Source organism: Babjeviella inositovora (assembly GCF_001661335.1).
Source record: "Babjeviella inositovora NRRL Y-12698 unplaced genomic scaffold BABINscaffold_1, whole genome shotgun sequence".
Lineage (NCBI taxonomy): Eukaryota > Fungi > Ascomycota > Pichiomycetes > Serinales > Babjeviella > Babjeviella inositovora.
In genome coordinates, this window is record NW_017566838.1 from 1,301,424 (window position 1) to 1,327,353 (window position 25,930).

Genomic DNA, 25,930 nt, shown 5'->3' on the forward strand with positions numbered 1-25,930 from the left:
CTAGATATACAGCTTTCGAAAAAGTCGGGTACTGAACTGCGTAGAATAAAACTGGTATCTGTTTAAGACCAGGGTAGCATGTTGGTAAATCTTATGGCTGTAAGAATCACGCACTACGGACAGGTTCTCGAATGACAAAATCTCCGTTCTAACCATGTCTAAAGTAACTAAATTGCGCAACCACGTGTTAAAATCGGTGATATCCTTTCACGGCATTTAGCGAATCGGTCAAAGTTTCAGTAAATTCCATTCCGCAAACTAAACAGTTGCGTCTATCCGACATTATTTCCTGTAGCGGATAGCACACCCATACGGTATTTTGTAAAACCTTCAGTGATGGTACGGTCGATTTCCAAAATACGAGAATGCCCAATGCAAATGCTTATGCTCTAGGCCGTATATCCGCTTCTTTTCTCTAGAAGCCTATTCGCCAGCTTAAAATAACCTATGACGCCCCTCCATATATAAGCTAGATGCCTACTTAGCACTTGAGTATCCAATTTTCGGCATTTGTTTTATGGAGAATCTCGAAATGCTTAAATAAGCAATGACTTGCTGTCAGGTGTCAAAGAACATGTAGTTGTATGCACTGTACTTTATGGCCGTGGTCTGGCATATGGATCGTCTACACCCTCTAAACCTGACTGGCCGAGCTCCACTTGCAGCATTCAGTTACTGACTTGCGTACTTTGGAACACACTTCCAAAGTTTGATCATATAGAGTTTCGTCTAATTGTGCGTCAGAGGTCACAATAAACGACTTACAGTATATGTAACAAGATATAAAATAAAGTGCCTTTTGAGCTCTTTAGCTTCAGTCCTGGATAGCTTGCAACGTAGAACTTGTATTGTGGCCAGGATTGAAGCGTCATCTCTAACCGAGAATCTAGGAATCAAAATGTTTGATTTATAATCCCCAAACACCAGTCAGGAATGTACTGAATAGCATTCCGGGAAGACCCAGAGCGCCACGGCGGTTGCGCCTGACTCCAGAGATAGATAAAAAAGGTGATATTCGTGGGAATAACTACAAACTAGTGAGAGAATGTTATCATGAGCTCATGAGGCCTAAAATAAGTAGAAGCGTGTTATCGCTGAGCCGTTCATCTAACTGGCACGATTTTCAATCGAATACGTGCGGGGATCCGTATAGCTTCAAGGAAAAGCATGTGTAACTACGAAGTTCGTAAACTGGAGTTTATTTGTAAATTAGAATATGTTCACTTTCTATTTAAGAAGTTGAATTCTCTTTAATTGATCCTAGGATTTAGAAATTACTTCTACACCTATCCACTCCATCGATCCACTTAACCATGCAAATTAACAAACTACTTATCACTTTGATGACATTTTCTGCATCATCAGTTCAGGTGCTTGCCGCGCCAGTTGCCCAGGAACCGCCTGTTCAGGGATGTGGCACGGCTAAATGCATCATAATCAAGGCTGCTGACCCTTGATTAGCTCTGGGTTTACAAATGTTTAAAAATCAAGTGACTAATCACTGATTAAGACGAATTTTGCAATAAAAAGAAAGGAGGAGTAGGAAGAGAAATGAAACGCTACTATCTGTCAGGATTCTGGCACATCGCCCGAACCTTCTAACCTTATTTAGCCTTGGGGATTCATCCTCTGTTTGAATGAATCTCGGTGCCACTCTTGGTGAGGTTGGTGGACTAGTACAATTCGCTATTGTTTTGTTTAATTTTATTTTATCTTAATATATTTTGGTTAGTAAATTATAAGTTAGGCATAGCTTGCATTCGCTGAATGTCTAATATCTTTGTGAGATCTCATGGTTTATTGGTCCGACTGGCCCTGTTGGTGGAGCGACCTTGTTGCCCAGATGTGGATCACCTTCCCTGGCATCAGGATGCCAGCTGTAACAGAGGTTGTAAAGACGTTATTGTTAATTGCGAAATTTATTGTCATAATAATTGAGAGTTTATTTAATTGAGTAAGTAAGTACATTCCCAGCGACTAGTTTTATGAGTACGACCTAACTATTACATAAAACTTGACTTCATGGCATGCAAACATGTGATTCAGTTTACGAACTCGTTTTGATCTTGTGTTAGGACATAATCGGGATTGTACTAGCGAGGATCTCTGCACTTACTCAATCACATAACTACGTCATCTTAAACTATTAATTTAATGATATCACGCATCGTATCGTTCTGGAACGCATGAGCTTATGGCGCCATCCTCTCACAAACTCAAAGCAGTTCACAGAACTCCTTCCCTTGCCTCGTTTGTTTCTGAGACCCCTGGTTCGAAGCTTTCAACTCACCTGAAAAACTATAAGACACACCCATGACAAATATTTTGAGGATTATGAATCAAACACCTTGATTACCTAGGTTCTCGGTTAGAGATGACGCTCCAATCCTAGCTGTGAGAAAAATTATACACGAGAAGTTATTCAGGACTGAAGCTAAAGAGCTCAAAAGGAACATTCATTTATATCTTTTTAAATACACTATAAGTCGTTTATTGTGACCTCTGATGCACTGTTAGACGAAACTCTATATGATCAAAACTTCGGATGTGTGTTCCAAAGTACGCAAGGCAGCAACCTAATACAGCAAGTGGAGCTCGGCCAGTCAGGTTTAGAGGGTGTAGACGATCCATATGCCAGACCACGGCCATAAAGTACAGTGCATACAACTACATGTTCTTTGACACCTGACAGCAAGTCATTGCTTATTTAAGCATTTCGAGATTCTCCATAAAACGAATACCGAGAATTGGATCCTCTGGCTTCAGGTAAATATATTACTTGTATGCCGAGGAGGATTGCGAGTCACTGAAAGCAGGGAAATAGACTTTCTCAAAAGAAATAACGCGGATATACGACTCAGCAGCCTAAACATTCACACAGGATATTCTCGTATTTTGGAAATCGGCTGTACTATCACTGGAGGTATTACAGGATACCGCATGAGCATGCGGTGTCTGATACTGCAAAAAATGGCGTCGAATAGACAAAACAGCTTATCCTGCGGTATGGAATTTACTGGAACTCCGACCAATTCGCTAAAGGCTGTGAAAGGATATCACTGATTTTCCAACACGTAGCTCTAGACGTGACTGAAACGAAAGTTCTATCATTCAAACATTCGCCCTTAATGCGTGACCCCCAAGAACCACAGGATTCACTAACATGATAACCTGATCCTCCCTAAACAGATACCAGGTTCATTTTACACAGCACACTACTCGACTTTTTCTCTCAAACAGTATACGTGTCGAGGAAAGTATGTAATAAAATAGTAATATCCATTTACGATCAAAGTGTGAGTAAGGCAGTGATTACAGTGTGCAGCTGTGAACCGTCTCCTGCTTCTGTGGTTGCAGGGATACGATAACCGGATATGCACGCATAATTCGCAGTCATTCTACCCTGTGGTTAATAAGTAATTCACAATGCCTAAAAGAAGCGTGGGGAAGTGGCATATCACTCAACAGAGGTGACCCATAGTACGGCCATAGGTCATCTAAGGTGATCAGTCTCGTGTAATAGCTGGTACGTGCGCTTTGGTATTTAGTTTGGTGTCGTGTGTGTAAACGAATCACCTTCAATTACGGTGTTATCTAAATAAGCCTTTAGCACCATATGAAGGTTTAAGTGTTGGGCTGAGCCGATGGGAACACCCCCTTGTATCCCTTCCAATAAGGATTACAATATTTGTGGTCATTTGGACTAATAAACGGATATCTCGGTTAAAACGAATCCTGAGTCTGTTGAAATAAATATGTATACAGAACGTATGTTAATAATATAATGAGATATTACATGAAACACACATAGAAATCAGTAGGTATAATTAAGATAGCCTAAACAGAAATAGAAACAATCAGATTAAATCGGCAACTAGATAACCGAAACAATGAATTCAAGAAACTAGAGTATGTCAGATCCGAAATTCAAGTGCAATAGCGTTGACCAGTACGTAAATAGGAAAATAGTAAAGATCAGACGGTTGGAAGAAAGTGCCTAAATATTTGAATTTTAAAGCTAAAGAACCGGTCTCTAGGGTTATGTATGGTACAGAAGGTGATTATCAGGAGTAAATGATTGCAGATTTCAGGTTCTGCTTTCTGACACAAGTGATGCGAGTGCTGAACCAAGAGGAGAGATTTCAAGAGGCCCATGAAAGTAGAGCTTGCGGTAAATCGAGCAGACTGAGTCATCAGTGTTGCAATCGTATAGGGATATATAGGGCAGTAATTTCTAACTATTAGTAGACTCTTTTAGTGGATTATATCCAATCAGAACTTTACTCTACAATAGAAGGTTGTATTATCAGCCGTTCAGTCTAAGCTATACATAGTGATGAGGTGCATTCAGATCGAGAATGGAACCCCAAGACATGGTAAGATCTGAAGGTTTGGGCAACATTCCCGAATCCTGGTAGATAGTGCCAAGGGTATACTGGATGACACCTCATGAGAACTCATAGCACTGTTCCAGAAGTCTCAGAAACAAGCTAAGAGGACGATAAAGAGAGCTCGTGTGCTCATGTGGCCTGGAATGAAGCGACATGTGTTATCGCTAGACCGTTCGTTTCAGTCGATCCAGTTGTGTGGTTGAATTGATGTAGGGGTCTATATTTATACAATACCACACATGTGCTATTACAAAGCCAAAATGAGTTCGTAAATTGGACGAGTCAGTAAGGTAGGACGAGTTCGTGTGCTATTAAGAAGTCGAACCCTCCTTCATAGCTTCTAGTTCGTATTCATAAAACTATTTACTAAAAATATTCTTACTCACTCAACTTAATAATGAAATTTTCAATTATTCTGACGATTATTTTTTTGCAATCAGCTGACGTCTCCCCAACTCCCGTTGCGGCTTATATCCCCAGACCATGGAAAAGCTGTCCAAATTTTGATAAGCGAGCCATGCCACCAACATGACCACCCGGGTTGCTCAATCATGAGAATTCACAGCGATACTAGACGTTTACCGGTGATTAGCCAAGTCTAACTTATGATTTGTCTGCCAAGGTATACTAAAGGTACTATTTAATCTCGCGGACATCGTATGAATATACCATCTGATCTCCAGTCGTACGATATTTCAGTGTCCTATTTCCTTGTACCGATTATATAGCATTGCTATAGAACCATAATAATGCTGTTCCTGGCCCTCAGCACAAATGGGCCCGAACTCCTCCTCTCTCTGTGTATATCTTTCCTATGAAAGACATTCTCTTTTAACAGGATAACGGTATCCATTATTTCTTACCAAACATATTATATACGAACTAAACTATTGAGAAGGGCTTGACTCCCTAATAGTATCCAAACTCATTCTAGTTTACGAACGTGTTCCAATATACGAATTTGTCTTATTTATGATAGCACATGCTTAGCCTTCAAATATAACGTGCTTGGCTGTAATTTCAAAGACCCCCGCTCGTATCCGATCCACAATTTCACAATCTGGGACGATCAGCCCAGCGAACGCACGCCACCTTTTATGGGCTAAGTGAAATCGTGGCATCATCCTCTCACTAGCTCGAGGCCATTCCTATGAACATCTCCTATATCATTTATCTCTAAGACTTCAGGTGCAGTGCTGTGAGTTTCCCTGAGATACCATCTGGTGCATTCTTGGCATCAAAAATCGGTCCCTTGGTTTACAATTTAGTCAGTGTGAATTTCAGGGCCAGCTGCTGGACGTGAGCATATTCATATTCACCATATCAGGTCGGACCCGGAAGTTACGCATCACAGCTGTGGTAGAAGATCAGGAAGCAGGAGGTAGGGCCGACCCTGCAGTTCGTTATAACAGGTCTTGACAATTCCCCTATCATGCTAAATACTTATCTCGGCAGCGATACGGCTGAAGCTGATCCGCTTACACACACGGCACCAAATTAAAAGCCTAAACGCATGTCCCAGATGCTACACGATACCACTCTTACTAGGTGACTTGTAGCTACTGCGGGGACTACCCTTGTTGAGTGTTAGACCACTTCTCCACATCTTTTTTAAGCACTGTGAAGCACACGTGTTTATCCGATTATCGTATCCCTGTAACTACTGAATCAGTAGACGGTTCATGGCTACGCGTTGTAGTGACCGCTTTACTCACATTTTGATCATGCAGGTATTTTGCAACTTTGTAATATAAATTCCTCGATATCTACAACTTTCAAGAAAATCGAGTACTGAACCGTATAGGATGAAATTAGAATCTGCTTATGGATGACCAGGGTATCACGCTAGTGAATGCTGTGGTATTTATGCGCCAAGAAATATGGAAAGGTGCACAAATGATAGTATCTTCGTCTCAGTGATGCCAAGACCGACTAAATTGTGCAACTATGAGTTGGAGTATCAGTATTAACATTGTATGGCTATTTTTACTGATTTGCCGGAGTCCCAGTATATTTCATATCGCTGACTAAAATATGTCGCCTATATCCGGTGTTATTCCCTGCAGTATTAAATAGCAATACTCAAATTGCACCCTGTAAACCCTTGTGCCGTCACAGAGTGGTTTATTTCCAGGATATGAGAGTATCCTGCGCAAATGTTTAGGTTGCTAAGTCGCATATCTGCTTCATTTTTCTTGAAGGGGTCTATTCGCCTTTTACTTTCGATAACCCCCAATACCTCTCAATGCACAAGAAATACTTACTTGGAGCTAAAGCATATAATTCATGGAATTCGTTATATAGAGTGTCTTGAAATGCTTAAACAAGCAAATAGTTTGTCGCTGCCAAGCATTCAGTGGCATATAGTCGTATGCACTGTACTGTACAGCCGTGGTCTGGTGCATGGGTCATCGTCTACATCCTCTGGACCAGAAAAGCTGAGTGCCGTCAGTGTTCTTTTCAGTCGACGCCTTGAATAGCACGGAGTCACGGAACACACAACAGAGATATTGGCACTGGGTTTTATCTAGTATACTGAAAGATGGTACACCTTTAGGTGATCACTACTACGCATACTGCCTCTTGTCAGGCTCTGATCGTCTGTCATCAAAGGAGTCTGGCTGACCCCACATTCTTGTCAACGGCGAGGTCAATCGTCGTAACGACATAATTCTGTAACTTTGTGCGTACGCGAATCTTACTCCTTTTAGCTCTAGTATGAGTCTGGAGAAACCGAGACTGCCTGTCCTACTATGGCTTGGTTTCGCCAATTTGTCACTTATCTGGCGGTAAGCTAGCCTACTTCTCGATGACCTTAGCCGACAGAGACGCTCCTTTTGATTGTGTGCCCCTCTTTTGCGAGGCGTTATGTCGGCTGAGACAACAGGCATATGACCCTAACCCCGTTTCCACCTTTCTCGAAATGTGATCGCGTGTCTGTATTTCAATATCTTCTGCGGGGATATTAGGTTTCCCGACACAGAGGACCTCACGACATTAGCTAGTTATTTGCAGGTACATGTATAGGTACGGCTCCTATGTCTCGCACAAAAACACATGCGCATGCATGGTTCTAGGAACAAGTATATGTTCACTGTTACCCAAGAACGAGAGTGTGTTTCTCCATCTAGGTGGTTCAAAAATCTACTCCGCGCTTTTTCATAGCTCTCCCGTGTATTTAGTAGGAACCCAAATCCTACGTGCTTCGGGATTCTGCCAGCCATGAATACCGTGTACATAATTGCGCGTTCCATGATGAGCCCAAGGTACCCTTTTTAGTTTAGTTTCTTCGACAAGGGTACACATTTTGCAGTTGCAGGTCATGCATATGCAACTGGTAACCCGCGAGATTAGCGGTAGAATAAGTATATGTTTGAATCCAAACAGTGTACAGATAAGAACTGATGATAGCGGGGACACTTTCACTCTGACGGCTAGACCAAGAAACTGTGGACCAGTATAGGTCACGCGGGAAGAGGACTCTCACAGCTGGCTCTCATGTAAAAGCCTATAAATACCTTCCATCCCATCTACCAGGTATTTCACTATTCGTCCTGGTATTTAGCACACCTAGAAGGCTGATTCAGAACCACACTAACCATGACTGAATCGATTGCCTTTGAAACTGACCTTAGTCCCGTCGCCTCTGCTGCTTTGAGCATCGGTGAAGTGGGGAAATCTCTCTCTCCCGATCAGAAATTTACCATCTTGACCAGAACTGGTCACGGTGGGTTGCAAGACCTTGACGATCTTCCACCAGAGGCCGCTTACATGATCACCAAGGTGGAGGAGTTGCCAACCTCTGAGGCTATGGAGATTTTGAAGGAAGCCTCCGTCTACCACGACGACGATGTGAACTTCCCAGAAGGTGTCATGGAGAAGATTCATGATTTGCTCGAGACCCACTCCTCTGATTCCTTCTTGAGTCAGCCAACCCAAACAGGTGAGGCGTCCAAGGTTAAAGAGATGTTATCCGAAGAAGTTGTCTCCTTTAAAGGCGAAAAAGGTGAATACTTAGAAGAATGGGAGTTGGAAGCCAGATTGGAAGCCGCGTTGATCGCCTTCCACTCGCCATACCCCGAGGTGAGAGCCGTGACTGATCCGTACGATGACCCAACTATTCCCGTGGAAACATTCAGAGCGTACTTGTTGATCTTTGTTTGGACGATGATTGGAGCTGGTATCTATGAATTCTTCCGCCACAGAATGCCACAAATTACCCTTCCTCCAAACGTTATCCAGATGTTCTTGTATCCACTTGGGAAGTTCATGGCTGCTGTGTTGCCAGATTGGGGATTCACCATTAAGGGTGAACGTTACTCCATTAACCCGGGCCCTTACACCTACAAGGAGCAGATGTTTGCTACTATCTGCATTTCTGTTGGTGTAGGTGGTGCTTACGTTTCCTATAACATTTTCGCCCTCAGGCTGGACCAATTTTACGATTTCAAGTGGGTTAGTTTCGGGTACCAACTTTTGTTGATTTTGAGTACTCAATTTATGGGTTTCGGGTTCGCTGGTATCTTCCGCAAGATCAGTGTTTACCCTGTTCGCGCCATGTGGCCAACCTTATTGCCGACCTTGGCATTGAACAGAGCGTTGATGAAAGAAGAGAAGCTTCAAGTCATTAATGGCTGGAAGATTTCCCGCTTCAACTTTTTCTACATTGTCTTTGGCGGGATGTTCATGTACTTCTGGTTACCCGACTATCTCTTTACGGCATTGTCTACTTTCAACTGGATGACCTGGATTGCCCCAAACAACTTCAACTTAGCTGCTATCACTGGTTCCGTTTACGGCTTAGGTCTCAACCCTATCACCTCTTTTGATTGGAATTACATGACGATTTTCATTAATACGCCCCTTGTCATTCCGTGGTACTCCAATGTTAACCAGTATATTGGCTCTATTATTGCGTTTTTCTGCATTATTGGGGTCTACTGGTCTAATAATCTTTGGTCCGGATACCTCCCAATTAATACCAATGCATTATTCACCAACACGGGAGAGCCATTCAAGGTCACCAAGATCTTAACAAACGGTCTCTTTGACAACGAGAAGTACCAAGCTTACTCACCACCTTACTATTCTGCCGCCAATTTGGTTCTTTACGGTGCATTTTTCGCTATCTACCCGTTTTCAGTTATTTACACTACTATGATTGAATGGAAAGGGATGTCAGCTTCCTTCAAGCAGGTATGGTATTCGCTCAAGGATTTCAAGAGGTCCAACTTTGCTGGGTTCAATGATCCCCACTGCAGAATGATGTCCAAATACAAGGAGGTCCCAGATTGGTGGTTTGTTGCCGTTTTGGTTTTCTCTCTCGTGATGGCTATTCTCTGTGTTAAATTATACCCGGCCCAAACTCCAGTTTGGGGTATTTTCTTCACTGTTGGTATCAACTTTGTCTTCTTGATTCCGTTGGTGGTGATCTATTCGGTTACAGGTTTCTCCTTTGGTTTGAACGTGCTCGTGGAGTTGATTATTGGGTACGCTATTCCAGGTAACGGTGTGGCGTTGATGACCTTAAAGGCTCTTGGCTATAACATTGATGGTCAGGCTGAGAACTATATCACGAATCAAAAGACCGCTCACTACGCCAAGGTTCCACCTATGGCTCTCTTCAGAGGTCAGATGTTGGCAACTATCATTCAATGCTTCGTCACGTTGGGTGTTATGAACTGGCTTCTTTCGAACATCGATGGCCTTTGTACCCCTCACCAAGCCCAAAAGTTCTCTTGTCCTGGTGATAGAACGTTCTTCTCAGCTTCGGTCCTTTGGGGGGTGATCGGGCCAAAGCGGGTGTTTAACGGGTTGTATCCAATCCTCAAGTGGTGTTTTTTGATCGGGGCGTTGTTGCCGTTTCCTTGTTACGCCTTCAAGCGGTACGGTCCAAAATCTTTCACTAGAGCTTTCCAACCAACTTTGATCATTGGCGGTTTCTTGATCTACGCTCCTTACAACTTGTCCTTTGTCACCCCGGCTTTGATTGTTGGCTACGTCTTTATGTACCACATTAAGAGACGGTACAGTGACTGGTGGGAGAAGTACAACTATGTGTTGTCTTCTGCTTTGACTGCAGGAGTCGCGTTTTCCTCAATCATCATCTTTTTTGCGGTGCAGTACCACGAAAAGGATGTTACCTGGTGGGGTAATACAGTTTCTGGGGGAGGAATCGAAGGTGGTAACGGGCAGCAATCACGTCTTGACGCCAGCACTTTACCAAATGGTTACTTTGGACCTGCTCCAGGCTCCTATCCTTAGTCGCTACCAGAGCAAGTAGATCTTTGCTGTTTAAGCTTGAGTTTCTTTTTTTCAAGTTTTGTGAACGACTTAGGTGTGTTAGTCTTTTTTAATGGCTCTAATTTTCAATATATTTGCCATATTAGATTTCTCAGTTAGTTATAGTTAGTTGCTTATAAATGAAGTAAGATCCGAGTTGTATTGGTTGGAAGGGCGAGAGGTCAAAGTACTATTTAGTGATGGGCATTACCCGTAAGTCAAGTTCTTTGGTTCAGGTTTGCGAATAAGTGATACCTCAACTCATTTCGACCCCATTCCTGGTCATATCGGAAACACTATTCTTGACGGTGAGTTACCCTAAAACTGTATCAGTCATACTTAGGTGTCTACCAAAAAAGGTCGGTTAACTATGGTATATACTCTGTCTAAATTTTAGTGAATCAAGGCTGAGGGCTCGAAAACTTCAGCTCTTGTACTTACCAGGTATAAGTTAGGTATGGCCTAGAAAGACTTCTTTCGGTCTGCAAGGAATCGGGCATCGGTAAGATTTCCAGTCTGGGGATTGTGGCCAGTCATTCTATCTACAATACACGGCCACAATGATTCACAAGAATAAAGATGATGTTTAGCTAAGAGAGTACCTAAAAGTGATAAACCATTTCCTAAAATAATCCTATGTGATTACAGTACTTGTGTTTCCATCTGCCTAGCTCAATACTTGCTTCACCCGTGCTAGAGAGCAGGTTCTGATAACCTCTACCATCCAATCCTAGTGACCACCCACAACGTCAGAGGTGACTTGTCTAACTCTGACACTGGTCAGGGATGCGCATGATGACATCTAAGGTGAGTTCAAAGCGGCATGCCAGCTGCGCCTGACATCTCAGATATAAAGGAGACAAGAGGAGGTCAGAGGTATTCGTTGAAACGGCCTCGAGATAGAAGAGGATGATGCCACGAGCTTACACGGCCCATAGACGGAGGTGTGCTATCACTGGACTGATCGTTTCAGCTGATGTAATTGTCGGTCGGATAAGTGCGGAGATCCGCACTAGTACAATGCCAAGTATTTGCTAATACATGACCAAAACAAGCTCGTAAATCGGAACATACTCGCAGAGTAGGACAAATTCATCTACTTAAGAAACCGAATTCTCCTAGATAGCTTTTAGTTCTTTGAAATTATGAATGGTCTGAGTTTTATTCTACAATAACAAACTGTATTTGTGATCCACCGGTCTGAGCCAATGATGGCTCTGAAGTTCATTCGGACAAAGAACGGAACCCCCAGGCTTATGACTGTTAGAAAATTCTGAAGACACACCCGAATTCTGACGCTCGAATACTTGGTCTCTTGGTCCAGTTGGTTAAGACATCGCGCTAATAACACCGAGATCGGTGGTTCGTTCATACTAGGAACCATTCCATTTACCCTTCTGGTCGCAATTATCCGATGTTGTTTCCCTCTCGGGTTTCACTCTTATACCTAGGAGTATGCCTGTTGTGACAAATCAGCGATCCTCTATTGGCCCGTTTGGCTTGCCAGTGTGCTGCAGGGTATGAGCATTTTCATATTTCGCCGTATCAGTCCCGATACGACAGCTACATTTAACTGTGGTGAAAGTCGGGGTCTGTGACTGACCCCACAGTTGATTGTAACAGGTCACGTAAACTTCCATATCGCGCTAAACGCTTATCTCGATAACGACGCGGCTGAAGTTGATCCGCTTACACGCACGGCACCAAACTAAAAACCAAACCGCACGTGTCAGTTGCCGTTCGAGGCTCGCTTTAGGTGGCTTATAGCTATATCATGGGTCACCCTGGTTAAGCGTCGGACATTTCCTGCACCTCAATTTAAAAACTGTGAATTGCTTATCGGCAACAGGGCCGTAGAGCTACGAGGCATGTGTGTTTGTCTGGTTATCATTACCATCAATCACCGTACCGGCGAAAGATTCATAATTTCACGCTGAAACGGCTGCTTTACCCACTCTTTAATCGTAAAGCGATATTGCGACTCTTTGGTATAGATTCTTCAAAACGTACAGCTTTCGAGAAAGTCGGGTGGTGAAGCGCACAGAGTGAAACAGGTTTTTTGTTTAGTGGGGGCCAGAGTATGCTAGTAGACGCCGTGGTATTCTCCAAGAAATACGGGTGAGTGTTCAAATGACTGAACCTTCGTTTCGGCGACACCGAGACCGACTAAGCTGTGCAACTGTGTTGGAAGATCGGTGGTGGCATCGCACGGCCTTACGCGGATTCTCCTGAATCCCAGTGAATTTCATATCACAAACTTAAAGTTGCCGCCTTTACTCGATGTCATTCCCTGCAGTATCTGATTACATGTGCTCATACAGTACCTTGTAGAACCTTCTGTGACAGCATGGCCTGATTTCTAAAATACTAAAATACCCTTGTACGAGTGCTTTGACTATTAGATCGCATATTTGCTTCTTCCCTCTAGAGGGAGCCTATTCGCTTTCTGCTTTCAATGACCCGCAATCTCCCTCGACACATGAGCAATACCTTTACTTAGCACTAGAGTATCTAACTCTTGGCATACGTTTTCTGGAGGTGGCTTGAAATACTTAAACAAATGAAAATGGTTGGTGAGTGTCGGGCGTTAAGGGGGATGCAGTCCAATGCACAACACTGTACAGCCGTGGTCTGATTCATGGGCCATCGTCTACACCCTCTAGACTAGACATGCCGAGCTCCGTCAACTTTCTTTTTAAACCGACACCTTGTATAATACAGTCACGGAACACTCAACAGAGATACTGATCATACAAGGTTTTGCCTGATATACTGAAAGATAGTACACCTTTAGATAATCACTACTACGCATACTGCCTCTTGTCAGGCTCTGATCATCAGTCGTCAAAGGAGTCTGGCTGACCCCGCATTCTTGTCAACGGTGAGGTCAATCGTCGTAACGACATAATTCTGTAACTTTGTGCATACGCGAATCTGACTCCTCTTGGCACCAGTATGACTCTGGAACAACAGAGATTGCTTGTCCTACTAAGGCTTGGGTTGATCAATTTGTCACTTATCTAGCGGTAAATTCTCTCATAATTTCGTGACCCCGGCTGCCTGAGACTCTCCTTTCGATTGTGTGCCTCTCTCTTGCGAGGCGTTACGTCGACTAAGACAACGGGCATGCAGCCTTAACCCCGTTTCCACCTTTCCTGAAATGCGATCGCGTGTCTGTATTTCGATATTTTCTGCGGGGGATATTAGGTTTCCCGACGTGGTGGACCTCACGATATTAGTTAGTTATCCACTGGTACGTGTATAGGTACGGCTCCTATGTCTTCCGCAATAACACGTGTATGTGCATGGTTCTGGGAACGAGTATCTGTTTACTGTTCCTCACGAACGAGAGAGCGTATCTCTATCTAGGTGGCTCAAAAATTTACTCCGCGCTTATTTGTAAAGTTTTCCCATGTATTTGGTAGGAACCCAAATCCTATATGCTTCGGGGTTCTGCTAGTCCTAGATACCGTCTATATCTTGGCATTTTCCTTGACAAGCCCGAAGTAAAGTTATTAAGCTTTTTGGTTTCCCGACCAGGATATACATTTTGCATCTGCAAGTCATGCATATGCGACCGGTAACCCGCGAGATTGGCAACAGAATGAGCATAGGTTTGAATCCAAACAGTGTACAGATAAGAACTGATGATAGCGGGGATATTTTCACTCTGACGGCTAGGCCAAAAAACTGTGGACCAGTATAGGTCACGCGGGAAGAGGATTCTCACAGCTGGCTCTCATGTAAAAGCCTATAAATACCATCCATCCCATCTACCAGGCATTTCACTATTCGTCCTGGTATTTAGCACACCTAGAAGGCTGATTCAGAACCGCATTAACCATGACTGAGTCGATCGTCTTTGAAACTGACCTTAGTCCCGTTGCCTCCGCCGCTTTGAGCATCGGCGAGGTGGGAAAATCTCTCTCCCCCGACCAGAAATTCACTATCTTGACCAGAACTGGTCACGGTGGGTTGCAAGACCTTGACGACCTTCCACCAGAGGCCGCCTACATGATCACCAAGGTGGAAGAGTTGCCAACCTCCGAGGCTATGGAGATTTTGAAGGAAGCCTCCGTCTACCACGACGACGATGTGAACTTCCCAGCAGGTGTCATGGAGAAGATCCATGCGTTGCTTGAAGCTCACTCTTCTGATTCCTTCTTGAGTCAGCCAGGACAAACTGGTGATGTTTCCAAAGTTAAACAGATGTTATCTGAAGACCAATCGAGTCAAACAGGTGAAAAATCTAAGGCTAATGAATTTTTATCTGAAGTTGTCTCCTTCAAGGGTGAAAAGGGCGAATACATAGAAGAATGGGAGTTGGAAGCCAGATTGGAAGCTGCGTTGATCGCCTTCCACTCGCCTTACCCCGAGGTGAGAGCCGTGACCGATCCGTACGATGACCCAACTATCCCTGTTGAAACATTTAGAGCATACGTGTTGATCTTTATTTGGACGGTTCTCGGAGCTGGTATCTACGAATTCTTCCGCCACAGGTTGCCACAAATATCTCTTCCATCTAACGTTATCCAGATTTTCTTGTATCCACTTGGGAAGTTCATGGCTGCTGTGTTGCCAGATTGGGGGTTCACCATTAAGGGTCAACGTTACTCCATTAATCCTGGTCCATACACCTACAAGGAGCAGATGTTTGCTACTATCTGCATTTCTGTTGGTGTAGGTGGTGCTTACGTTTCCTACAACTTGTACGCCCTCAAACTTGATTTGTTTTACGGTTTCAAGTGGGCCAGCTTCGGGTACCAGCTTTTGTTGATTTTGAGTACCCAATTTATGGGTTTCGGGTTCGCTGGTATCATGCGTAAGATCTGTGTTTACCCTGTTCGCGCCATGTGGCCAACCATGTTGCCGACTTTGGCGTTGAACAGAGCGTTGATGAAAGAAGAGAAGCTTCAAATCATTAATGGCTGGAAGGTTTCCCGCTTCAACTTTTTCTACATTGTCTTTGGCGGGATGTTCTTGTACTTCTGGTTACCCGACTATCTCTTTCAAGCAATGTCCATCTTTAACTGGATGACCTGGATTGCCCCAAACAACTTCAACTTAGCTGCTATCACTGGCTCCAATGTTGGCTTGGGTCTCAATCCTATCACTACTTTCGATTGGAATTACATGACTCAGATCCTTCTTTATCCCCTTGCCACACCATGGTACTCCAATGTTAACCAGTATATTGGTTCTATTATTGCGCTTTTCTGCATCGTCGGAGTCTATTGGTCCAACCACCTCTGGACCGGATATCTCCCAATTAATACTAATGGATTATATACCAACACGGGGGAGCCATTCAAGGTCTCCGAGGTTTTAACGAATGGCCTCTTTGATGAAGCGAAGTACCAGGCTTACTCACCACCTTACTATTCTGCCGCCAATTTGGTTCTTTACGGTGCATTTTTCGCTATCTATCCGTTTTCGATTATTTACACTACCATGATTGAATGGAAAGGGATGGCTGCTTCCTTTAAGCAATTATGGTTTGCTCTTAAGGATTTCAAGAGGTCCAACTTTGCTGGGTTCAATGATCCCCACTGCAGAATGATGTCCAAGTACAAGGAAGTCCCAGACTGGTGGTTTCTTCTCGTTTTGGTTTTCTCTCTCGTGATGGGAATTCTCTGTGTTAAGTTATACCCGGCCCAAACTCCAGTTTGGGGTATTTTCTTCGCCCTTGGTATCAACTTTGTCTTCTTGATTCCGTTAGTGTTGATTTTCGCCGTCACTGGTTTCCAGTTTGGCTTGAACGTGCTCGTGGAGTTGATTGTCGGATATGCCCTTCCAGGTAACGGTGTGGCGTTGATGACCATTAAGGCTCTTGGTTACAACATTGATGGTCAGGCCGATAACTATATCTCAAATCAGAAGATGGCCCATTACTCCAATGTTCCACCTATGGCTCTCTTCAGAGGTCAGATGTTGGCAACTGTCATCCAATGCTTCGTCACGTTGGGTGTTATGAACTGGTCTCTTTCGAATATCAAAGAGCTTTGTACTCTTACTCAAGCCCAAAAGTTCTCTTGTCCTGGTGATAGAACATTCTTCTCGGCTTCGGTTCTTTGGGGAGTGATCGGGCCAAAGCGTGTTTTCGACGGGTTGTATCCAATCCTCAAGTGGTGTTTCTTAATTGGAGCGTTGTTGCCAATCCCATGTTACGCCTTCAAGCGGTACGGTCCAAAGTATATCACTGCGTCTTTCCAACCAACTTTGATCATTGGCGGTTTCTTGATCTATGCTCCTACCAACTTGTCTTATGTCACCCCGGCTTTGATTGTTGGCTACGTCTTTATGTACCACATTAAGAGACGGTACAGTGACTGGTGGGAGAAGTACAACTATGTATTGTCTGCTGGCTTGAGTGCGGGTGTTGCGTTTTCCTCGATCATCATCTTCTTTTCGGTTCAGTATCATGCTAAGAATATTGACTGGTGGGGTAACAATGTGCCGTTTGCAGGAATTGACGGTTTTAACGGGCAGCAATCGCGTCTTAACGCCAGTGCTTTGCCAAATGGTTACTTTGGGCTTGCTCCAGGCTCCTATCCTTAGTTGATGCAAGAACACGTATACCTTTGCTGTTAAGCTTGAGTTTCTTTTTTTAAAGTTTTGTGAGCGACTTAAGTGTGTATAGTCCTTTGTGATGGCTCTAATTTTCAATATATTTGCCATATTAGATTTTTTGGTTAGCTGTAGTGAGTTGCTTATATATGAAGTGAAATCTGAATTGTGTTGGTTGTACAGGCAAAAGATTCAAGTGTACATATATTTAGTGATGATTATTGCCCAGGTCTAATTCCTTGGTTCAGTTTTGGCACCATTCCTGGTTATATCACCATGCTTGGTATTGGCACCACTTTCACGTGCAACAATGTATGTGTCTGGTGTCAGCTGAAAATTAAAATCGTTGGTGTAAGTATTCATACCTATTGAAAATTCATGGAAATATATATATATATATTTCCTACATTACATATATACCCATTCACGCGTATTATCCACGTCCTGTTATAAATTTCAGTAATATTAATTGTATACAACTTATAGGTTAAACAGACATATATTATTTGGTATATGTAAACAATATTACGTCAAGTTTGTACATATTGCACAAATTTATTTTACTAAAAATTAAATTACACTGATCAGATATGTTCTTGAGGAAATTATTTTTAAAAACAGTCTTAACAAAAACATGTACATATATAACCTGGATCACTTGTTATGTTCCATGACACCGGTTACTTCTTTTAGAATCAAATTAGAGTGAATACTATGTGAAACTTTGGTTCGAACGTATTTTTTTTCAGCCACGGAAGTGCTTCACCAGTTCAATTGGAAGAGAGCCAATCTCATACTAGGGTACACCCAAGTAGGATTTATCCGAAGATTGAGAGCTCGACCCTCCCGTGGAGTTACCTTCTAGTATTCTCTTTGCAGTGAGAAGAGGCACCTGAAAATGAAACTTTGAGGTAGGGGTTCAATAAATAAACAGGCTTAATCTATGTGTCGGGTTTTTAGTTCCGACACACTGACACGTCCGAAAGTGAGTCTAAGGGTTTACAGTGCAATTTTACCAATGCTTTTTCGTGATAATCGTTCATGGTGATCTCGCCCAGTAGCGGTTTTCTATTACCATGGGTCGAGAGTAATCTATCCTAGAATTAGAATCTAGATGTATGGTAGATACTTTCTCAGATTTTCAGACATAAATCTTTATGAAGAGTATATACGCTTGGAGCTTGAATACTCAGGAGCGTACCTAATCCCTTGTCGACTGACTTGTGTCTATACACGGCGTTAAAACATTTCCCCAAGCGTTCCAACGATATTTCAGCCTGAAACAGCCTTAGGTGTGTTTGGACTGATATCTGCATCAGATCTGGGGGGCTGTAACACGCAGATACTCACTCGCCAACTAGTCACTCCCACTTTCGCTCTCGTCGCTTTCCAAATCGCTGTCGATTTCACTTTTTCGCGGCTCCAACAATTCTTGATCCTCTAGGTACAACCGTCCCACCATCCGCGGAAGAATCATGTCGCAGCTCCGCTCGCTGGTAAGCAACTCGTCGATAAACTCGTCAATGTGGCTCAACACCATGGTGCTTCCTTTCTTGTATCTAATTTTGCGATAGTCGGCATACAACGGCTCAAGCGTCCTGTATACTCCAGCGGAATCTAGCGTTAGGCGGATGTAGAACGCGGCTAGACAGGTTAAGTATTTGAAGTCACGCTGGTGGAGCAAATACGTGATGATTTCCGGGGCTGGTTGCAACTGTAGCATCTTTAACCCGAGGCAGATAAAGGGTGTGGGTCTTTGCAGTTCGTCGTAGCCCCCAATGTGTTGCAAGGCGACTGCACGGTCGAGTAAGGTGGCGGTGTTGAGTCCGAAACAGTCTCGTTTCCAGTAGAAGGAGTCAAGGATACGCTCTCGCGAGATCTTTTCAATGAGAAACACGGGGTTTACGCCATGGATTTTGGAGACGCGTTTCGCAAGACCCCGGTCATGTCTGAATTCAGTGGACATGTGAATGACTGGATGTGATTACTGGAATTAAACTATGTAAAGACATTTGTTTTATGGGAACGTTCTCCTGCGCGCAAAATTTGAACGTGCGGCTCTTGACCGGATAAAGGAAAAGAGATATAGTTCGGTAGATCCCAACATCGAATCATCCTCCATCTGTTAAATGTTTGAAAAAAATCCCATAAGCCCAACAAAGCTTTGAGCATGACATATAATCAATTGGATGGCCTTACTTATTTATACGTCTCTTTGATCCAGTGGAAATACTCGTATCTATTTCTACACCGGAGCCGATCGTTATAAATTCAAAAGATTACACTAGAACCATACATCAACCCCTAAAAAGCACTCGTTTCCTTATCCAACCACTTCCAGGCCCGCTTATCACCAAGTTCCAACAATCTCGGCTTCAATACCCTTCTCAACTCCTTGTAGTATTCACCGATCCACGCCCTTTCCTCACCGCTCAACGTCTCCCAGTTTACCAAGTTGCGGGCAAATGGCACCTGGGTCATGTAGTCAAACTTCAAGAACTTGGTTCCGTTAGACTCCCTGCCACTCTCCACAATTGCCAAGTCACTCTCGATTCTAATGCCGTACTCGCCATCCTTATAAAAGCCCGGTTCATCTGACAAGACGTTCCCCACGGCCAACCTGGCGGGATTGGTCTTCCCCGACGAGTTACTCCCAATACCGATTGGCCCTTCGTGGACCCCTAGGAATGACCCAATCCCGTGGCCGGTGCCGTGCTTGTAATCCACCCCAAGACGCCACAACGGGGTTCTTGCGAGAATGTCGAGGTTCTGGCCCGTGACAGAGCCGTTTCCGGGAAAGACTTCCCTCGCAAGGTTGAGGTGGCCCTGGAGAACTGCCGTGTAGTACACCTTTTCTTCGCTGGTTGGCTTCCCGAAGTGCACCGTACGTGTAATATCGGTGGTCCCTTCCAAGTACTGTGCACCCGAGTCAAGTAAAAAGAGCTGGCGCAGATCAATTACGGCATGGTGCTCGGCGGTGGGGGCGTAGTGGATGATTGCACCGTTAGGGCCTGAAGAGGAGATGGTTTCGTAGGACAAGCCCTTGTAGTGAGGCTGCTTGGCACGGAGCTTGGCGATTTTCACCGCAACGTCCCACTCGGTAACACGGCGACCCTTGCGGAGCTGTGCATCCAACCAGGCAAACAACTGGATGGTGGCAATGCTATCCTTAGTCTGGGCAATCTGAGCGTTTTCCAACTCGACGGGGTTCTTGATCGCCTTCCAGTCCTCCACGAATGACGCAAGCTCGTACGGAACCAGCGCTGGCAACCTGGCCACCAACGCGTAGGATGCCGACTGCGGAAGAATCACCTTCCCTTGGACAAATACCAGGGTGATATCCTCCCAGACCCGGGCGTAGTCCTTGATCTCCACGCCAAGTTCAGCCAAGTGCTTACGCGTGGCAGGGCCAAGCTTCACTTGGTTGATGTAAAGAACCACCTTACTTGGGGTGATAATGCTGTAGGCAAAAAAAACCGGGCTGAAGGCAATGTCGGTCCCTCTCAAGTTGAAAATCCACGCAATTTCATCCAACGCGGAGATAACCGTGCCCTCGGCGCTGGAGGCTGTGAGGTGCTCCTGGATTCTGGCAAGCTTGGAAGCAGACGTTTCTCCGGAATACGCCAATGGCAACTCGTAAACCGGAACCGTGGAGCGTTCAGGCTTGTTTGTCCACACGGAATCCACCAAATTATCATACACAAGCTTCAACTCGATACGGTGTCTGGCACACATTTCGGCAAGATAGTCGCCGCTAGCCTTGGAGATCAAGCGGGGGTCGATCCCCAACGATCTGTATTCGGTGTGGCCGTCCAAGATCTGCATAAGGGCCCAGGACTGCCACGTAGGGTACCCTGGCGTCGCCTGTTTGAGCAACTCCCAGTTGGCGTCGAGCTGCTGCTCCGCCTGGAGGAAGTAGCGACCATCCGTGGATAACGCTGCGTGTTTGGATGCCACAATTGCCACACCGGCCGAACCGTCAAAGCCAGACACGTATCCTCTTCTCTTGTCGGCGTCAGCAGTGTATTCCGATTGGTGTTCGTCTTCCGACGGGATGATGTAGACGCCAACCCCGTGGTCCGACATGTGCTCGCGCAAGCGGCGCAAGATCTCAGTGGAGTCATACACGGAGACAGGGGCTGGCTCAGCAGCAAAGCTCTCGTCGTCACAGGAGTCAGAGTCGCTGAATTGCGCGGATGGGAGCCCTTGGTAGAGGCTGAACAAGGACGTGAAGCAAGAGGTGTGTTTGTCCGGGGACAGAGAGTAGTCTCTAAGGGAATATTTTTCGTCCATGGTTGGGGGTAATGGAAAGAGTAGTTTGAAGTTTTGAGAAGGGATAGTTTTTATACCAAAGTGGTGCTTAAACCTGTTACTCTTAAGCCTTGTGACGGGACGGCTTCCGTGGGGGCAACATACAGGATATGCCACAGTGGTGATAAGTACCGGGGGGTACATAAGGTTGATGAAAGACCGACAATTACTTTAAATTTAATTTCAGGTTACCCAAATATGGAAATATCCTTAGAATAAATGCACGAACAATCGAATATCTCTGTTTTAAAGAGTATGACCTACGAGGTTTTGCTTTAAATTGGTGGAGAATAAAGATAAGTTGGATAGTAAGTGAGCTGCTTGGTGGGACCCCCAGTCATCTGTAACTATTGGTCCGTCGGTCATCGGTAGGTGGTACTCTGAGAGTTGGCATTAAAAACCAAATTCCACATCTATTAGTTGTGTTTAACTGGATGAGTTTTGCGTATTGTTTACACCAATGTCCGAACATTAAATGATGGGTCTATATGCTCTGTTCGGTGGTATCTACTACCCATCGCAGTCATAAACTATATCACTTTGTGGAAGCGTAATATCGACAGCCCAAGCCAAACATTTATCACCTCATCCCAGTCTTGGTCTGGCCAATCCATCTTGACTCATCTCCCCACATGCTCCTCCTGCCTATCATCACGTGCTTTCGATCAAGTCTGCCCCACACCGAGCACATGCATAGACTGGCCCGCTAGTAAGGATCGTCTTTCGCAGCTGCCTCGGTCCGCTGAAACTTCGTGGAGGTTACGAGCGCGGGGTATCAGCGTCATTTTTTTCGCTACCACAGTCGAAATCCGGAGAAGCGCGCGCTACAGCGGCTGCCTGATTTAGATATTTGTGCCGTTAGTTCTCATCACACGATTTGCCCTTCACACATCGCTATATCCAGCCGTTATCACATACATACTATCGCCTGAATTCTGATAGAATCCAACGCGCACTATAATACATCACAATAGCGATAATGTCGGCTACGAGAACTAAACCGTGGGAAGTCGCCTCCGGAACCTCTCAAGCTGGTATGTCCTAACCTTTGCGATACTATGGAAGTTTGAAAGCACCACCTGGTGGTTTATCCTGCTAATCAGTGTTTTACACTACGGAGCACTCTCTCCTATGAGGCTGGTCTAAAACACAACCTTTCTGTATTGATATTTCCAGACATTTACTAACCGTTTAGTTGCATCAGGACAGCCCTCTTCTGTGGAAACCCCACATACCTCGTCCACAGCCGGGCTCGGAAACACCATCCCGGAACGTCCGACATCCTTATCACAACCGGACATAGCCACCAGCTCTCCGTATAACTCCTACGGCAGCACAGGCTATGGCAACACGGGTTATGGCAGCACAGGTTATGGTAGCACAGGTTACGGCGGCTCGCGTTATGGATCCATGGGAGGCATGGGCGGCATGGGATCCATGTATGGCTCTTCATACGGGCTAGGGTCGATGTACGGCTCTGGCATGGGCGGTTACGGCATGGGCGGTTATGGCATGAACGGCATGGGAATGGGTATGAATGGCATGGGCATGAATGGCATGGACGGTGCTGGTGGAATCGCGCAGGGTACCCAGGCTACGTTCCAACTCATCGAGTCAGTCATCGGCGCTGTGGGCGGTTTTGCGCAGATGCTAGAGGCCACCTACATGGCCACACACTCGTCGTTTTTCACCATGATCAGCGTTGCTGAGCAGTTTGGCCACTTGAAACAGGCTTTGGGTGGTTTGTTCGGGATCTTTGCGCTTATGAAGTACATGAAGAAAATCATAGCCAAGCTTTCCGGCCGAAAATTCGACTACGGCTTGTCCCCGAGCGAGTTTACCAAGTTCGATGCGAAGCAGAAGAAGTTGGAGGACAAACAGCGTAAGAAGGAAAGCGGGCCTAACCGGCCGCGGATCTCGCTCAAACCGCTTCTCTTTTTCCTTGCAGCCGTCTTTGGGTTCCCATACTTGATCAACAAGATCATCAAACGGATCGGGGAACAGCAGCAACAGCAGCTTCAGGCTCTGGGTGCGGTTGCCAACCCGGCCCTGCTCCAGTTCGGGAAGGCGTTGTACGCGTTCAACCCTGAAAACCCACAGGTCGAGGCTGCTTTGGTTCCTGGCGACTTGGTGGCGATCTTGACGCGGTTGGACCCGCAGGGCAAGGAGTCTCCGTGGTGGAGAGTCAGAAAGAGAGATGGGAGCATGGGCTACGTTCCTGGCAACTACTTGGAGATTATTGAGCGCAAGACCCCGGCTCTTACGGCTCCGGTGAACGATGCCGCTGTCAGAGCGCAGGAAAAGCAGAATGCATTTGACGTGAACGAGTTCAAGAAGGTGTGAAAGTATTTCATTAGGTACAGATAAGACCTAAAGTATGAAGCTTGCTCTGGGGTGAAGTTCGTTAATCGATTTAAACAATTTTATTCGAGGCTGAATGTAGCTGGAAGTGAAATTATAGGGTAAGATAATGGAAGGAATTATATGAAGCTTTGTTACCATAGACTGGCAGGGTTCTAACAAAGGAAGTGAGGTGGGTTTGAAACAATACCTCTTACGGGTGAAGGTTTGATAGTCAGTGGTACGGACCAAGACATCCGGGGCATCTCCCATTGCGATTCCCCACCAACCTTGTATATGTTATTATATTTGACACGCATCATAAACAACTCCCTATTCCTTTTTTTATTAAACACCGGTAGGTAGTTATGGGCTCAGTACCAAAACTTCTAAAACTCTCCCACATGACAGAGGCACGTGCGTGGTGCAGCCGCCGCTTTCGCCATTTTCGGTCACATGCAACCGCTGTTCATATTTTCCTGCTTATCCACATATCACCTCTCACCCACTCCTAATACCACAACCATGGGCTTTAGAGACAGACTCGATCTTAAGATCATCACAGATATCGTGTTTTTCACGGCATCGTCGCTCTCGATCTACTACTTGATCAACCATCTCGTAAACTCGGGCCCTGACGGCGGGTCGAAGGAGTCGAAGAAGAAGGCGTCCAAGACGTTACAAAAACTCAAGGCGGCAAACCCCGGCGCCACCCTCGACTTGAACGAATATGAAAAGACAGTGTTGGCCAGCGTGGTCACGCCCGACGAGATCAACGTCGGGTTTGCGGACATCGGCGGGCTAGAGGACATCGTGGACGAGTTGCGCGAGTCCGTGTTGTATCCGTTGACGGAGCCAGACTTGTTCTTAGCACACTCTGAGTTGTTGCAGCCGCCAAAGGGCGTGTTGCTCTATGGGCCGCCCGGGTGCGGCAAGACGATGCTCGCCAAGGCGCTCGCGCGCGAGTCAGGCGCGACGTTCATCTCGATCCGCCTCTCCTCCATCATGGACAAGTGGTATGGCGAGTCGAACAAAATCGTCGCCGCCATCTTCACGTTGGCGGCTAAATTACAGCCATGCATTATCTTTATCGATGAAATCGACTCCTTTTTGCGCGACCGACTGTCGACCGACCACGAAATCACCGCCATGCTCAAGGCCGAGTTTATGACGCTCTGGGACGGGCTTCAGTCGTCCGGGCGCGTGATTGTGTTGGGTGCGACCAACCGCCCGAATGACATCGACGGCGCCTTCATGAGACGCATGCCCAAGCGCTTTGCTGTGTCGTTACCGAACGCGCAGCAACGTCTACAGATCTTGCGTGTGTGCTTGAGCGGCGCGGCGCTTGCCGCTGACTTTGACATGAACTTGTTGGTGGAGGGCACCGCGGGACTCAGCGGCTCGGACTTGAAAGAGTTGTGCCGCAACGCCGCGATGGCCGCTATGCGTGAGTACATCAAGCAGAACTTCCGTGACGGCAAGAAGATTGACAAGGATGAAAAGAAGATCAACGTCAGACCGTTGCGCAACAGCGACTTTTTCGGCGATCTGGCCAGCGACAAGTTGATCCGAGGCAACAGGGTCGAGGGCGTCATCCAGAGCACCCTCGACTAGCCCTTGTAAATACGGAATATATGCTAATAGAGAACCTAGCGCTGTAAGGGTCGAGGTGATGAATTTACTATCTCTCACCTGTGGTCTACATGGGTGGTGCCAAGGGGAAACGTAGATTATCCGGTTCCCGATATAAGCGATTTACTAGAAACACAGCCATTGGTTGCATTCAGATTAACCATTGCCAGTTAGCCCTAAAGGTGCAGAGTCATATTTATCAGCATCTCTGTGATATGACAATTATCCCATGTTCAGGCGCACGTGCGAAATCACGACATTCAGGCCCTCATGGCTTGCGAAATCCAGGTGTACGGGGAGATTGGATGCAGGACACTCGACCACAAAGTTTGCTACTGATTCCATTCGTGGTGTTCATCTTGACAGCGAGCCATCTACGAGCCATACTTTTCTTGCCTCCTATACCA

The 25,930-nt window shown here is 45.4% G+C and overlaps 6 protein-coding genes across 6 annotated transcripts; 4 read left to right on the plus strand and 2 right to left on the minus strand.

The window, feature by feature from the left end:
• Positions 1 to 7,991: 7,991 nt before the first annotated feature.
• BABINDRAFT_30745 (uncharacterized protein) lies at positions 7,992 to 10,655 on the plus strand (the record flags this gene model as incomplete). The annotated part of the gene is made up of 2 exons (XM_019131500.1): positions 7,992 to 8,316; positions 8,389 to 10,655. 2 exons carry the CDS (start codon positions 7,992 to 7,994, stop codon positions 10,653 to 10,655), a joined length of 2,592 nt encoding a protein of 863 aa, XP_018988062.1.
• A 3,861-nt stretch (positions 10,656 to 14,516) lies between these two features.
• On the plus strand, positions 14,517 to 17,231 carry BABINDRAFT_56636 (uncharacterized protein; the record flags this gene model as incomplete). The annotated part of the gene is made up of 2 exons (XM_019132260.1): positions 14,517 to 14,873; positions 14,973 to 17,231. The coding sequence occupies 2 exons, from the start codon at positions 14,517 to 14,519 to the stop codon at positions 17,229 to 17,231; spliced, it is 2,616 nt and encodes an 871-aa protein (XP_018988063.1).
• A 1,366-nt stretch (positions 17,232 to 18,597) lies between these two features.
• On the minus strand, positions 18,598 to 19,206 carry FGR16 (U4/U6-U5 snRNP complex subunit; the record flags this gene model as incomplete). Its single annotated transcript, XM_019130700.1, has 1 exon — positions 18,598 to 19,206. One exon carries the CDS (start codon positions 19,204 to 19,206, stop codon positions 18,598 to 18,600), a length of 609 nt encoding a protein of 202 aa, XP_018988064.1.
• Positions 19,207 to 19,227: 21 nt separating this feature from the next.
• BABINDRAFT_159254 (uncharacterized protein) lies at positions 19,228 to 21,607 on the minus strand. Its single transcript, XM_019127552.1, has one exon. It carries the CDS (start codon positions 21,531 to 21,533, stop codon positions 19,545 to 19,547), a length of 1,989 nt encoding a protein of 662 aa, XP_018988065.1. The 5' UTR covers positions 21,534 to 21,607; the 3' UTR covers positions 19,228 to 19,544.
• An 894-nt stretch (positions 21,608 to 22,501) lies between these two features.
• On the plus strand, positions 22,502 to 24,225 carry PEX13 (peroxin). Its single transcript, XM_019127553.1, has one exon. It carries the CDS (start codon positions 22,962 to 22,964, stop codon positions 23,892 to 23,894), a length of 933 nt encoding a protein of 310 aa, XP_018988066.1. The 5' UTR covers positions 22,502 to 22,961; the 3' UTR covers positions 23,895 to 24,225.
• A 167-nt stretch (positions 24,226 to 24,392) lies between these two features.
• Positions 24,393 to 25,821, plus strand: BABINDRAFT_159256 (uncharacterized protein). Its single transcript, XM_019127554.1, has one exon. The coding sequence runs from the start codon at positions 24,417 to 24,419 to the stop codon at positions 25,503 to 25,505; it is 1,089 nt and encodes a 362-aa protein (XP_018988067.1). The 5' UTR covers positions 24,393 to 24,416; the 3' UTR covers positions 25,506 to 25,821.
• Positions 25,822 to 25,930: the final 109 nt, after the last annotated feature.